Source organism: Pollicipes pollicipes, unplaced genomic scaffold (assembly GCF_011947565.3).
Source record: "Pollicipes pollicipes isolate AB1234 unplaced genomic scaffold, Ppol_2.1 Scaffold_4295;HRSCAF=5057_pilon_pilon_pilon, whole genome shotgun sequence".
Taxonomy (NCBI): Eukaryota; Metazoa; Arthropoda; class Thecostraca; order Pollicipedomorpha; family Pollicipedidae; genus Pollicipes; species Pollicipes pollicipes.
The window spans coordinates 32,042,172-32,058,432 of NW_023596461.1; the positions used below are offsets into that span (position 1 = coordinate 32,042,172).

A 16,261-nucleotide genomic window follows, 5' to 3' on the forward strand; every position below is an offset into this window, starting at 1 on the left:
GCTCCCTTCGTAACAAGCGTTGCAAGTCTTGCACTGTTCTCAGCGTATTCGCTAACTTTAAAATTTGGGATCAGCAGGTGGCCAAGCCAGCGGCCGGCGAACAAAAACTGTCGGTCAGCTCAAGACAGTACTAGCAGGCAGTACTATGGATGACTTAAAATCGCCTGACACGCAGCGTGTTGCCAAACAAAGCGCACCTGCTGTCGGCTTGCAGCATTCTTACTAGGCGGTCCACTGGCTTCACCTGGCGCTCGCAGCGCGCGCGCCAACGACTCCCTGCTGTCGCCGATGTTTCCGTCGTCGGAGCTAGCACGTCATAGCCAGCATGTTAGACCCTGCTGTCCGGTGGCACACTGGTGCATGATGACGCTTCTTCTTACCGCCGAAACGCGGCAGTTCTCGCATCGCGCGCGGGCAGCGCCGCCGCTGCCGCCCGTCGCGTCACCACACCGCAAGGCGGCGCGCGCCACCACACCACCCGTCACACGCCAGCACCAGGACACGCCGCCACTACGAGCGCTCGCGCCGGCGCGCCATCACAAGCTGAGGTAGGTCTTTTCCTCGGGCCCGCCGTCCGCCTGCAGCGCGGCCGCGTCCATCAACATACGCAGGCCGTTGAAGCTGCCGTGCCGCGGCCGCGGCGCCGCCGCAGGCGCCGGCGGCGGCGGCGGCGGCGGAGGCGGCGTGGGCGGCGGTGTCACCTGCGCCGGTGCCAGCTGGAACGGCTCGGCCGCGTAGCCGGGGTACGGCGGGTACGTCTCGGGGTACGCGGCCGCCGCCGCACCGACGAACGGGTACGGCTCGGCGGACGGCGCCGGCTGCTGGTAGGGGCTGAACGGCGGCAGCGGCGCCGCCGGCGGGCCCGGCTCAGCCCGCTGTGCCGCGTCGATCTGCGAGATGGGCGGCAGGAAGCGGTGGCCAGGCTCGGCTGGCGGCGGCGGCGGCCAGGAGCGAGGCCAGCCGGCTTCCTCGGCCGTCGGCGCCGGCTCCTCCTCCTGCTGGCGCGGACGCCGGCTCTTGCGGTTGATGGTGAAGCGGTCCGGGTCGTTGCCCTCCTGCCGGATCAACTCTGGCAAGATGCGTCGTCGCGCGTTGATGAACCAGTTGCACACCTGCAACGATCACCCCAGGTATCAGGGAAGGCAGGCAATTCCATGGGTGCGGCAAATTTTTTAAGGCGTACAGACACGATAAGGCAGAGGTAGCAGCAGATAATGTACGCCGTAAACACCCGATTTCACAGCTAATGCCGCGGTACAACATTTCTTCACAATACTCGCAGCGGGGATTTCCAGATTAATCCGGTGATTGCGGTTGTCTGCTCATCATTGAGACTAAAAAGTAACTCGTCGATAAGTAACTCGTTGGACATCCATCGGTTGGCCTGTAGTTTCGGAATTACGTATTCCATGTTTAAAGGTACGCACACACAACATACAAGTGACGAACATGTGATTTCTTGTAACGTTTAAGTACAACCAGTAAGGTAAAGCTATTAGGTATAATAAAGTTCATTTTGATCGTCAGATTACATAGAGTCTAAATTAGGTGGATGAAATTTTTAGGAGCATAAGAATTCAAGCGGCAAAACACGTACTGACTAGCAAGATACACCATCTGCGGATGGTATCGATCGTCCCTAAATGAGGTAAACGGTGGCAGAGGGGTTGCTTAGCTTGTTTACTTCCGGTGGCGACGTTGTGATCGTGACAGATTCCAGAACATAGAATTTCCTCCCGTTTGATGATGATGTTATGATGGTGGTGTTTCTGGTGAGGTCGTCTCGGGTAGTGTTCCGGCCGTGTTCTTTTCTCACGTGCTCTTTTGGAGCACCGTCAGCCAAGTGCATCGTCAGCTGCCTTGAAAGTGCGGTGGTAGTTGCACCAACGCAGTTTGATTGCTCCAGGAGCCAGCAAACTCCTATTTCACAATGAAATTGGTAAACGACGTTGGCTCGTTTCAAGGGGTCAAATTTGGCTGTGAAGTGATTTTTCATGAGTTCGTTGACATTGCTGTTTTTGTAATAGATGGTGTGCGTTATCTTGGCATCTTAGTTGACTGGCTTGACGTTTGCAGGCATCATTTTCTTGATACGCTCGTTTGTCGTATAACTATCAGGCATTTGATTCTCATAAAGTAGTCTGATTGGATTTGGTTGATGTTTGACGGCGTCAGTTTTTGTCTGATATCGTGACATAAAGCTGCTGGTCTCACGGTCGATGACACTGTTGGAGTAGCCATTATTTGCATGCTTGATGCGCTGCAGTTGATTGTGCAGTCGCGTCCAATCAGAGCAGAATTTAAAGGCTCTTCGGAGGTAGGAGCCCACTACACTGGCCTTGCACCGGCCGGGATGTTCGCTTGTAGCATTGAGGCATCGTCCAGCATCTGTTTGCTTTTTGTGCGCTGCTGTCACGGATCGTCGTTGGTTAGCAGTGCTGTCTGTGTCTAAAAATGGAACGCGGTTATTGACGCTTATTTCGAATATGTATAAATCGGAGAACTGAAGCTTATTCTATTGCATTTTTAGTTCGATTAGCTGGCTTTCGTCGCTGACGTTTACAAAAACGTCATCAGCATATCTTGCGTTAAGTGCAGGACGGAGGGATGCATTTTGAAGGACTTTGTTTTCCACGTGACACATGTAGGCAAAAATCGGTCCCAGGGGACCCACATTGATAGCAACCTTAAATCATCGATCGAAACAGAGCTTAAGCATTTAGTTCAGTCTATTGAGAATGTCACGAAACAGAGATCCCTAAAGAAGCTGAGTAACCTCTATGCTGGATCTGTCGTTTTTTAGAGAAAAAATGAAAGCTTAATCAGCCTATCTACACATGAACTTATAGAAAAGGAGAAAGAGGTCTTGCATTTGGGTCTAAACAGCGCAAGAGAAAAAGAAGCGGAGCTGGAATTATCATACCAAGACGTTTTGAAACTACGCGATGGCAGATAAGTTTAGGTAAACCCTGAATAACGGAATTGACTCATTGGAGAAAGTGTCATTAGACGAAGCAACTCTAAAAAACAAGATCCTGACTAACGAACTCAGAGCGGTCGCGAAAACCCGCCGAGGGGGCGATGAGATCACGGCAAGTAGACCGACAAAACATTCTTATACGTAATCATCGACACGCCCGACTACCATAAAAAAATCAATGGAATACTTTCAACTTAAGCCAAGTTTGAGCATATCGCGCGTGGGCCTACATTCAACTTGAAAATCAAAGTAAGCAAACTGATCGACGCGCCAATGCTGTCATGGATGGTATTCATTTCCAGAAGACTGTTGGAGAATACCAGCCCGCCCAAGCCTATGACAATGTTCAAATTCACAAATCAGGGAGCCCGCCTCGCCCGACCATTTCGCAGTGCCCAACGCCAGCCTACCAACTGGCCAAGCAACTCAGCTGCCCCATCGCACCGTACATTCCAGTGGAGCATAGCCTAAAGCCGACGGACGAGTCCTCGGACATCCTAAAAAGCACGTAACCTTCAGGCGTAAGAGCATAACTAGAAGTCAAGAGTTTATTTACAAACGTTCCGGCAGGAGAGACGGTACAAATTCTGCCTGAAAACACCTATCACCTCCCGACCATCCCTACTCCTAGGCTCACACTCTCCCTTCTGGAGAATCTCCCGCGAGCACGCACGGCAGAGGCACCATTTCGTGCACCAGACGGTAAACTTCACCGACGAAAGAATGGAGTGGCCATGGCGTTCCTCTATGAGCGCTTTTTGCCAACATCTACATGTGTCACGTGGAAAACAAAGTCCTTCAAAATGCATCCCTCCGTCCTGCACTTTACGTACGATATGTTGATAACATTTTCGTAGACATCAGTGAAGAAAGCCAACTAATCGAACTAAAAACTGCAATGGCGCAAGCTTCAACTCTCAGATTTATATACGAACTAAGCGTCAACAACCGCATTCCATTTTTAGACATAGACATCGCTGATGACCAGTAATGACTCATGACAACAGTGCGCAAAAAGCCAACAGATGCTACGCGATGCCCCATTGCCACAATCAAGTTCCCCAACCGGTGCAAGTTAAGTGTAGTGCGCTCCTGCCTCCGAAGAGCCTTGAAATTCTACTCTGATTGGAAGCAACTACAGAGTGAAATGCAGCGCATCAAACAAGTCCTAGTAAACAATGGATACTCCAACAGTGTCATCGACCGTGAGACCAGCAGCTTTATGTCACGATGTCAGACGGAAACTGACGCCATCAAACATCAACTAAATCCAATAAAGCTGTTCTATCAAAAACAAACGTCCGATAGTTATACGACAGACGAACGTATCCGCAAAAAATGACATCTGAAAACGTCAAGCCAGCCAGCCAGGACGACAAGATAAAGCAAACCATCTTCTACAAAAACAGAAAGGTCAGCCAACTCATCATTAAAAATAGCCTCACAGCCAAGCCTGAACCCTTGCAACGAGCCAACGTCGTTTGCCAATGTCGTTATGACATAGAAGATTGCCGGCTCGTAAGACGATCAAACTACGGTGGTGCAACTGCCACCACAATTTCGAGGCAGTTGACGATGCGCTTGGCTGACAGTGCTCCAAAAGAGCACGCGAGAAAAGAACACGGCCGGAACACTACCCGAGACGACTTCACCAGAAACACCACCATTATAATATCATCATCAAACGCGAGAAAGCTTTATGTTCTGGAGGCTGTCACGATGAAATAATCGCACCAGAACTAAACAAGTAAACCAACCCCTCCGTCACCTTTCAATTCATTTAGATACCATCCGCAAATGGTACATCTTACTATTCAGCACGTGCTTTACCGCCCGAATTTTAGTGCTCCTAAAAACTGTCGAGCATGTAATTTAGACACGACACAATCTGATGAGCGAACTGAACTATATTACACCTGATTGTGATATCTTACTGGTTATACGTAACTGTAACATATAATCATATATTTGACACTTGCATGTTGTATGTGCGTGCCTTTGTAAATTGGACTATGTACTACCGAAACGTCAGACCAACCGACAGATGTCAAACATCGGCGAGTTACTTTTTAGTCTCAAGGATGAGCAGACAACCGTAATCAGAAAACTGGAGCAAGTGCAGAGTAAGATTATTAAGTGCACCTACGACAAGGTCTTAACAACACTTGCATATATATATATATATATATATATATATATATATATATATATATATATGTATATATATTCTTCATTTAACAAGATGGCGATCAGTCCAGGTCCAGATCACGTCAGTCTCAGGAGACAATCAGTGCCAAAGCCTTTTCACACACCCTGTTTCCACACCCTGTTTATTTTATACTATCCAGTTTACCAGAGTCTCTGCAAAAGCTCTCTGTCTTTAAAATACCACTGCGACGAAATCATGTCATCCGCAGCTTTCGCCCCAGGCAGAAATTGCAAAGGAGGTTGTGGGAACGAGGTACCTCACCGTCGCCGTCACCTGAAGGTGTCGTACCATCCCTCCCTTCCCCCCCCCCCTCCCCAGGCAAACCGACAACTGCTGTGAGCGTTCGAAAGCCTGGCTGGTAACGATAAAAACTGCCCGTCGTGACCGGAGCCGGGCCGGGCTGCGAGCGATGCTAAGGGCTCCTGTCTCTTGCGTTCACAACCAGAGGTGTCTTGATAAAGACCGGGCGGGTCAGAGCTGCTGTAAAAACCCGACATGATATAATTAAGTCCCTGTAACGAGTTTCGGCGCCGGTCTACCCTTATCATGAGACAGGCACATCTAGAGAAGTATGGGGCTGTGAGCTGACCGTCAAGCTTTCGAGGGCTACAGACACCACGGATTTATTTCGACTTTTGACCGCCTGTAGGGGGCTTCAGCTTTCTCTGTAGCCAGCTGCGGGCGTGAAGCTGTGTTTTGCAGAAACTCATCCTGCCTGAGCTGGACAAATAAGGTGGTGGGACGCGGTGCCTACCTGGAAACAATATCTCAGATATCGGTTCGTTGGCGCGAAGTTTCGGCCAGGGGAGGGCGATTTTTTTCTTCAAGTTGAGCTCGCTCTTGCGTAGAGCATAACAACACCACGCATTTTACTCGGCGGACATTTACTTGTGACTTCGGTAACCCGGCATCATTCGCGTCGCCATATTCGACCCGCGCACGGGTCTGCGCAGCCCAGCGCCGTACCTGGAGCACCGTCAGGTTGGCCTGCACGGCCAGCTCTGCCTTCTGGTCGTCATTGGGGTAGGCGTTGTAGCGGTGTTCGAACAGCCAGCTCTTGAGCACCTTGATCGAGTCCTTGGGTAGGTTGCCGCGTCGCCGCTTGGCGTCGCTACTGTCGTCGCCTCCGCCCGGCGACGCCGGCGATCGGACTGCGGCTGAAAGAGACGGCCGGCGCCCGGTCAGCTAAGCCGGTCACGTGGTGTGAGCAGGCGGCTGAGTCTCGTGCCAGTGGAATGAAACTGGCCGGTGGCAGCTCGCTTCATAAGAAAGAAAGGTACTGCTTCGGGAATCCATTGTTCTATAGCGCATGAGATGAATACTTCACTACTCTGGTCTTAAACGTCGAATGCCTGAGCCGATGCAACCGTAATCCGAAGCCGGCTGATGGAAACGCTACGTTTTACTGCGGTGTTGAGGACACTCACTGTCAGTATTTAAGCATCATTCGCTGTTAGTCTGCTTTCGGTACACAGTCGCTTCCAAATCGCTTTCCCTGCCCATCAGCAGCCACGTCAAGGAAAGGTATTATATTTTTAACACTAGGGCCCTGTAGTGAGCTTTAAGCCAGATCGTTCTCCAAACGTATTTTTGAGACGCTCCAGCTGTTTTGTGCCGCTGCCTCCACGCGCATATCTGCAGATCAAAGCTTTACAACAGAACTCTACTTTCAAACTCATGTCCGCCCCCATCAACTGCGTTATAATGCGGCACCCCACATGGCGTGCGCCAAGGTCTCCAAGCAAACAAAACGGTACTGAAAAGACAAGCGCCAGTAGCCTCGAGCAGCATTTCAAAAAGCTGATTGATATTATACAATACATATGTTATAGACTGCATTAATATATATATATATATACATATATATATGCATATATATATATATATATATATATATATATATATATATATATATACCTCAACGCGCAACGCGCGAATCATTCAGGCATAAATTCAATGGTGCGCCAAAAATGTAAGACCTGTACCTGTTACATAAGTAAACGAAACGGGTGCTTATAATGCGAAAGATGTTGATGGGCAAGAACAGCGATATATATATATATATATATATATATATATATATATATATATATGGGTTAGGGACCCTGAGCAATCACAATGTCTCAAAACACATCTGAAGAGCGATTCTGCTTAAAATTAACGAGATCTAAGCGGGCAAAATGTAATACTCTTTTCTTGACGTGACTGTTGATGGACAAGGACAGCGATTTAGAACAACAGCATGCCGAAAACAGACTACCAGCGGACGTTGGTTACGTGCTGACAGTGAATGTCCTCGACGCTACCAAAAGAGTGTTGCAAGATCACTCCTTGGACGTGCATTTAAGCATTGGTTTGATCAGGCAGGATTACATTCAGAACTTGAACAAATCAGACAGACCTTGATGCATAACGGTCTTTCGAATTCTGGCGTTGAAAACGAGACACAACGACACGTGCTCAGACATTTTACAATAAACGGAGACGAGACAGCCAAAGCCAGCAGTCAACCGTCTCACCATATCACGAAGATAAAAGACATCTGCCCACAAGAGAGACAAAGAAGATCTACGTTAACTTATCTCTTGACACGTGAAAGGCGAGAAGAACCACAGAATAGACATTGTCATCAATCATCGTAACAGGAACATCTCCAGCTTTCTTGTGGCGAACAGTCCCGACAAGCCCGATCACCTAACATGTGCCGATGTATTTCAACTCAGATGTTATCTTTAAAGCCGCAAACTTCGCTCCATGTACTACGTTGGCGTAACCACAAGAACACGCTCACGACGTCTGACAATGCACTCACGCGATGGGGCACCTTTGGAGCACATGCGGCACGAAAATGACGTGACATAAATACGACAACAACTGACGGATAGCATTGGTATTCTTTTGACATGCAATAACAAATGACGTCTTCAAATTTGGAAAAGCATGGTTATCAACGAATCCTCTCCGGCCCTAAACAAGCAAACAAATTATTTTACAACTCTTGAATTTTTAGGTGGCGGGCGGTAGCAACTGTACATGTGATTGTGGCTGTGTCTTTGTTAGTTTTTTTTTCCTTACGGATGCATTTGATACGCATCCAAGTGACGATAGGAGTTTTCGTCTTCTCCATGTTTAAAGCTATTCTTAAGAAAGCGATGCACAACGCTCGTCGTTAAAAAATCAAAACTTATTTATTGTACCAGTTATATTTCTCCAACGATGAAATAAGGTCTCGAAATGTTATAATGCAGAGATATCAACGAATACATGAATGATTTTTCACGGACAATCTTTTATCTTAAGATACTGCAAATTCGAAATCCGGAAAACTCGAACGATGTATCAAGACGCTTGGTTTTGCATGCATGCATCAGCGGTCGTTTTGAATCACATATGCATAAAGAGAATATTCTGCCAAGATATACTGAGATCCGCGCGCGCGCGCGTGTGTGTGTGTGTGTGTGTGTGTGTGTGTGTGTGTGTGTGTGTGTGTGTGTGTGTGTGTGTGCGTGTGTCTGTGTGTGTGTGTGTGTGTGTGTGTGTGTGTGTGTGTGTGTGTGTGTGTGTGTGTGTGTGTGTGTGTGTGTGTGTGTATGTAATATACGGATGTGCGTGTTTGATCAAGAACGACCACTGATAGCCTTATACGGCCCTTATGTAGTGTGCATACTCATAAGTAGTGCGGACTGTGTTTCATTATCTAAAATTCCTCGCTCTCTTAAAGCTGTCGATAAATGTTTATCCATCGTCGACCGTTATTCGTGCTGTTAGGTATATCTTCACGCAGTGAGTTTTGTCCGTTTTTGTTCGGTTGGATACGTGGTTTGGTTCGAGTTTCTTTGGAAATTGTTGGCACTGAAAGATATCCCTTAACAAAGGCCAAATAAATATCTTAAATGTTGGCCTGTCAGGTACCGTGGCGTCGGAAGAGAAGAAAAATAATGATAGGCATGCTGTATCGGCATTTATTCACGAGTTATTAGTTTTTTCGTCTTTTTGATTGCACCGATTGTTTACAACCGCATGCTTTTTTGAGCTGAAACAGCAAGTGGCATGTAAGTGCGTGTCTCGATGTTTTGGTAGTCTGCACCTACACCTGAATTCCAAAGTTTCGTTTCCTTCAGCAGCCGACTATCCTCTCGTTTTTTAAGCTTTCGGTATCAATTTGAACAACCCATACAGAACTAAGACTGCTGCCAACTTTCCGAAAAGAACGGGCGCCATAAGAAGCGATATATGACATCTGAAATGAAAAATTTTGAAGCGTATTATGTAGTTTTCAATATTGCACGGAGCACGCATGTCTTTCGTTATTCCTGTTTTGTGTCAATGCTTGAAACTGTTATGCCATTTGCTTATTGAGGATATCGTTTGCACCAATTAACTTGCGTTTCTTACGTTTGCAAATGGTGTGCCACGAAGTGTACAGACGTGACTGGAAAAAAAATACGAACAGGGAAATATTCAGGGGAACAGAGGAAATTCAGATGGCAAAGGAAGACAAAACTGGGTACAATCCAAGCATTCTTAATTGTCGTCAGCCAACATAAGGATTGATGCAATCGGCGCTGTCATACCACTTGTGGCGAATGCAAAATACGGGCATGGCATCTTGGCATAAGGCCAATTGATAGCCATTATACGCGCACAGCAGTGTTCCGTCAGCAAATGATAGCACACACGCACCACCGTCGCCGCCGCTGCCACCCATCAGCAGAGGGCCCACTGCTCTGCAGCGTCTTGCGCCTGGTCGGGGCGTGACGTTGGCACTCCTTCGGCGCACGTGCTGCCTATCAGCGGCCGCGGCACAGCTGGTCGGCTGCTCGAGGCGGCGCCGTTCGTAGACAGCGCCCTATTATCGATGTATGGCGAAGACGGCCGACCGACACTGCTCCACGGATAGACGTTCCGTCCGGAGGCCTGGCACAGCGGTTGGCTGACGCCGGAGCTTCGTAAGCGTGGTGAGTATGGGCCATACAAACATACGGAGTGGCTGTCAGCGGCAACATGCCCGTCTGGAGCGCTGCACATAGTTTCCAGCGACATCGTACCGGCAGGTCCCGGAATACACTGCTTGGAACACAAGTCTGGCTCCCTCGTGGTACGCCAAGGTTGCTGTTATGTAAGATCGGTGTTGGTGAGCCGGGCTTACTTGCGGCGTAAGCTGCACTGGCAATGCTTTCTAACAGAAAAAGGTCTGTACTGTCATCATAAGTCCACGGGTATTACGTAACTGTTGATTTCACGAATGCCACTATGTGCGGAGGTGCTAGATCTTTTCTGACGGGCTTGCAGCCACGGGGGTGTCGAACAGAGGGATTGGGGAGATCAAAATCTCAGTAGCTTTCGTGTAAATTGAACCTTTTTTGTGTTCCATCATATGATACGGAAGCTGAACAGAAGTCGAAACAGTCACATCTAAGGCATTATTATGTTCATGACTGCACCGTAATCTGCAAGTTTTTTGTGTGAACAGGACTGTAATCTAGCCGCTAACCACCTTCAAGCAGATTAATGATAATTACTGGTGAAATTATTGTTAAAGTCAGTTTTCGATAGCAAGGAGGCGCAATTGCCTGAAAACCAGATTTGTCTGACTCACTGCACATAGCGATACACGATCCAAAGCATCGCTGTGTTCAGTCAGGTCTGGATGCCAGAACTGAAATATCATGAAATCCACTACGCGACAAAAAGTCCTCATTTAAAAACGCGGTTGTGAGTAAATGTGCAATCCACAAAAGGAACGCAATCTGGATTAGTGATCCATCCATGCAATTCTATCAGCCGGCCGCAGTACCACGCCACTTAGAGCGTTGTTGGAGGGCCAATCAGAGCTTGAAATGTTCTCCTATCGGCGTAAGACATCGCAATGTTGCTGTGTTACCACGTTGCTATGGCAATAGTTAACATGTGTATGGCAACGTAACGTGCACCAGATACGCAAGGTCGGTCCACTCGCTCCTGAAATGAGTTGGGTCCACCGAAACAAAGCATTTTTGGGTGTGTAGAAAGATGTGTCAGCCCTGCCAATTCATCACACAATTTCCCTTCGCGATGTGTTTCCCTTTATTCTGCAATGATTGTATAAGGCATCGGCTTTCACACGAAGCACTGGGAGAATGGAGCCAACTTCAAATGTAGCAACAGATCTAGTGGTGCCCCTGGATGGACAAAATGAAACTAGCAAGAGTCTGTGTCACAAAAAACACGTTCGTGCTAAGCTTGGGGTCAATCTTGAGGTGTTTCCGGTTCCCACGAACTTGTTTTTCATAAGATTGATGGAACATTCGTATTCGTTCGCCTAAAGGACAATTTTACATAGCTCCCGTCGAGGGAGCAGGGGGGGGGGGGGGAGGGCGTTGCAAAAGAGTCTTCAAGGATACTTTTGCTGCACTTGGTTATACCCAGAATGCACTTTGACGATCTTGTCACTGCTGCACTCGTTAAAACACTGTATTATGATGTTCTCAAATTTGACGGTTCCTTCGGTTACTACCATTATACCGCGGTTAGCTAAATAACAAATTGCAAGGCGTCCAAATTAAGTTTGTTGGGGGTTCCGTTCCGGATATCTATGTGCATTGGTTGCTGCCTTAACGTTATCGCTACAAAAATATAATCATCGTTCTTGAACAAAATATCAAAAATGACATTTAATCCGACCGAATGGATTGGGACTGAAAACAAATAATGCACAGTTGCATACGCAGGCAGATGAGGTACATTCTTCCTGATTAATCTGATACACGTGCTTTCCTGTTAGCCGTTTACTGTTCGTGCATAAATGTGTCAGTAATACTTAGACCTTAACATTGACTTTAACAGGTAGCCGGTGTACGGGATAGTGGTACCAGCGCCATGGCAGTACTTTAGGCATAGGGTGAGAAGACCGTCAGCTGGGCAAAGCAGTGCAAAATTGTGGCATATTTGTCACTGTAAATGTTTTTTGAGTGGCTGATTTTTGAAGAAAAAAAAGTAAATTTTGCATCATTTCAGAGCAAAACATGCAGCTGGAATGTCTCTGGTAGACTTGTTACCGTTGGTAGATGGGACGTACCGAAACATTGGTGTTGAGTTAGAAGGCTGAAAGTAGTTTGGATAGTTATAACTTAGGGGATCCGTTCCCGTATCTCGACCGTCCCAGCAGCTCAGCTCCTTGCAGCACGTGCCTTTAGATTCGTCCACCAGTGACAAGGTGGGTTAGTGTCGCTTTATACGTTTGTTATTCGCTATTGCGCATGCGTATGCTTCGTGTGCATGTACCCGCTAATGCTCACGCGCGCTGACACAGCCTCACCTGACCCCGCTGCTGCTCATGTCTGCAGACACAGCCTCACCTGCCCCCCTGCTGCTCACGTCTGCTGACACAGCCCCACCTGCCCCCCTGCTGCTCACGTCTGCTGACACAGCCTCACCTGCCCCCCTGCTGCTCACGTCTGCAGACACAGCCGCACCTGCCCCCCTGCTGCTTACGTCTGCTGACACAGCCGCACCTGCCCCCGTGCTGCTCACGTCTGCTGACACAGCCTCACCTGTCCCCCTGCTGTTCACGTCTGCTGACACAGCCTCACCTGACCGCGCTGCTGCTCACGTCTGCTGACACAGCCTCACCTGCCCCCCTGCTGCTCACGTCTGCTGACACAGCCTCACCTGCCCCCCTGCTGCTTACGTCTGCTGACACAGCCGCACCTGCCCCCGTGCTGCTCACGTCTGCTGACACAGCCTCACCTGTCCCCCTGCTGTTCACGTCTGCTGACACAGCCTCACCTGACCGCGCTGCTGCTCACGTCTGCTGACACAGCCGCACCTGCCCCCCTGCTGCTCACGTCTGCTGACACAGCCTCACCTGCCCCCCCTACTGCTCGCGTCTGCTGACACAGCCTCACCTGACCCCACTGCTGCTCACGTCTGCTGACACAGCTTCACTCGACCCCGTTGCTACTCACGTCTGCTGACACAGCCTCACCTGCCCCCCTGCTGCTCACGTCTGCAGACACAGCCTCACCTGCCCCCCTGCTGCTCATGTCTGCAGACACAGCCTCACCTGCCCCCCTGCTGCACACGTCTGCTGACACAGCCTCACCTGCCCCCCTGCTGCTCACGTCTGCAGACACAGCCTCACCTGCCCCCCTGCTGCTCACGTCTGCTGACACAGCCTCACCTGCCCCCCTGCTGCTCACGTCTGCTGACACAGCCTCACCTGCCCCCGTGCTGCTCACGTCTGCTGACACAGCCTCACCTGTCCTCCTACTGCTCACGTCTGCTGACACAGCCTCACCTGCCCCCCTGCTGCTCACGTCTGCTGACACAGCCTCACCTGCCCCCCTACTGCTCACGTCTGCTGACACAGCCGCACCTGCCCCCGTGCTGCTCACGTCTGCTGACACAGCCTCACCTGTCCCCCTGCTGCTCACGTCTGCTGACACAGCCTCACCTGACCGCGCTGCTGCTCATGTCTGCTGACACAGCCGCACCTGCCCCCCTGCTGCTCATGTCTGCTGACACAGCCTCACCTGCCCCCCTACTGCTCACGTCTGCTGACACAGCCTCACCTGACCCCACTGCTGCTCACGTCTGCTGACACAGCTTCACTCGACCCCGTTGCTACTCACGTCTGCTGACACAGCCTCACCTGCCCCCCTGCTGCTCACGTCTGCTGACACAGCCTCACCTGCCCCCCTGCTGCTCACGTCTGCTGACACAGCCTCACCTGCCCCCCCCCCCCCCTGCTGCTTACGTCTGCTGACACAGCTTCACCTGACCCCCCTGTTGCTAACGTACTTCCAATTCCCTCGTCTGGGTACAAGTCTGGACTCACCTGTCCCGGCGCTCCAGACGGTCCGCCCGACCAATACTATTCGCGTCTGTTTCAACAACAAATCAAGTCCAACAACGTGAAACATTGCCAACCCCGCGGCGGGAAAAATAGGCGATTGTTTTCGCACCCTGTCTCTTCGCGTGTAAGGTTTGTAGTTCCGAACTGAAACCGACAACATCCGATCAGCGCGGGGGCCGGGAGTCGAGCGGACGCCGTGCTTTTGTTGGCGAGGCTCCTCGGGATTGGGTCACGGCACCCGTCCAGGAAAGACACAGCCGAGGGTCGCTCTTGCAGCCGGCTCGGGTCCGACACATTCATTATGCCGATGCGGCTCTTACCTCCGTCCGAATCTGACCGCGATCAGCGCTTGGCGCGCCCGAAGGCAAAGAGAAAAGTCTTTGCAAACCGGTTGCAGGCCTTGCAAATATGTATCGCCTGGCGCAGAACCGTTGCAAATGGCCATTGTCAACCTGCACGTTCAAGGCAAAGCCGGTGGAAGATTTTGCGCAGATAATGCTTTTTCAAGGTGCACGAGTGTCAGCTGCGGCGGCACGCACACTGCGCGCCCCCAGCTTCCCGCGATCGCGATGTGGCTCTTGGAGGGCCTGCTCTGCCTACTCAGCTTAAAGGTGTCGTCTGTCTAAGATCGTGTGTGCCTCTCTCAGTCACTTTCGCTCAGGACGCCTCGATACTCATTGGTCTCCATGATGTGCTCTCTTTCTCTGTCTCCCTCTCTCTCTCTCTCTCTCTCTCTCTTTCCCCTCTCTCTCCTTCGCTCTCTTTCGGCTGCTCTCCCACTCTTTCCTCCCTAGCGTGCGCCGCCCGGGCAGGTTGGAGATGAACCAAACGCGCCCGTTTTATTTTGGTCCGGAATTCGCCTACGCTGCAGTGAGGAGAGAGAGAGAGAGAGAGAGAGACAGGGGGAGAGGGAGGCGGCCGGGGATGAGGGATATGGTGACGATCGATGTGGGATATGGTGATGATATGGCGATGTTCTTTGCCGTCGCCAGACAGAATATGTGAGCTTACGTACGAACCATCTGATGCTTAGTGCATATTTGCTGCCCTGTGAAGAGGCTCAAAATATGCCGCGCTCAAAGACATTACTCATAACCTCGAGTACGTTTGTCATGAGCTCACAACATTCGAGCCTGGTTTATCGTTTCACGCTGACAGAAATGGTAAGCAGGCCTATTTTCGACGCCGGGCCCTGTCCTAATGCGACTTTGACGAGTTACGTTAACTCGATGTTAACAGGTTGACGACGACGTTAACCCCATCTATCTGGCAGCTGAATCAACAAAAGAACCCAAGTATCCACTCAGCGCTGCTGTGCCAAGACATGACTCGGTACCGCATCCGCGGGAGCCAATGACACAGCCGCAGCCCCCCCCCCCCCCCGCCCCCACCCACCGACCTCCCAGAAGGCGCGTTCCAGCCGGCCGGCTGGCCGCGCCAGCCCACGTGCCGCTGCACCCGTCAGTCGCCTGTCAGCGACGGCGGCCGCCCGCCGCACTCACCTTTACGGCCCTTCATGGCGGACCGGCCGGCGGCCGCGCGACGTGACCTGTCCGGGGTCGGCTGCCGCCGGCGCGCGCGCACGCACACTGCGGCGCGGCGCCGGCCGCGGGCAGCGCCGCCAGGTGGGGGCAATCGGCGGCACGTGGCGCGCCGCCGCCGCCGCCGCCGCCGCCGCCGCCGCCGCCAGGGGCGCGCCCAGCTGCGCCCCGCGGGGCACCGTGCCCCACCCGGCGCGCCGCGCGCCAGCAGGCGCCCGCAGCTCTGCGGCCTTGGTCGGCCGCGTGACACAGACTCCTAGCCGGCGCGGTTTCACGTGCTGGCTGCTGCAGCGGTGATCGCTGGCTGCACCCAGCGCAGTCGACGCTGTCGTACGAACGGTGCGCTGCGCTCGCGCACATGTGACATAAAGCTCGTCACCAAACCAGTTCGCGCTCGCGGCAGCGGGCCGTGGGGGGGGGGGGGGACTGGACACCCGCGGCCCCCCACGCTGATCACTCCGCAGTGTCGCCCTTAGCGGCGCGGCAGCGGTCCGGACAGAAAATCGATGTCGATTGGCGCTTATATGTCATAGGCTGAGTTGCAGGGGCGAAGACCGCGAGGGCTGAGCGACACCGCCGCCAACCGGGGCGCATGCGAACGGTTGCCAAATGCCGCGCACGCGAGCTGCTGACGTCACCGCGGACCCGCCAACAATTCTCCAATCACTCGCCTTGTGCGACGAGTTATTGCCTTA

At 51.4% G+C, this 16,261-nt stretch overlaps 1 protein-coding gene across 1 annotated transcript; it reads right to left on the reverse strand.

Annotated features, from left to right (window-relative positions):
• Nucleotides 1–536: 536 nt before the first annotated feature.
• LOC119097446 (homeobox protein TGIF1) lies at nt 537–15,578 on the reverse strand. Its single transcript, XM_037220478.1, has 4 exons — nt 15,528–15,578; nt 6,156–6,346; nt 702–1,112; nt 537–578 (listed from the first exon to the last, which is right to left on the reverse strand). The coding sequence occupies exons 1-4, from the start codon at nt 15,541–15,543 to the stop codon at nt 537–539; spliced, it is 660 nt and encodes a 219-aa protein (XP_037076373.1). The 5' UTR covers nt 15,544–15,578.
• Nucleotides 15,579–16,261: the final 683 nt, after the last annotated feature.

Bases quoted from the DNA above. Each gene is read 5' to 3' on its own strand.
- LOC119097446 (XM_037220478.1), bottom strand. The intron at 1,113-6,155 runs GTACGGCGCTGG...TGATCGTTGCAG, and splicing joins CCAACCTGACGGTGCTCCAG to GTGTGCAACTGGTTCATCAA. The intron at 579-701 runs GTGACACCGCCG...GCCGCGCTGCAG, and splicing joins TCCAGCTGGCACCGGCGCAG to GCGGACGGCGGGCCCGAGGA.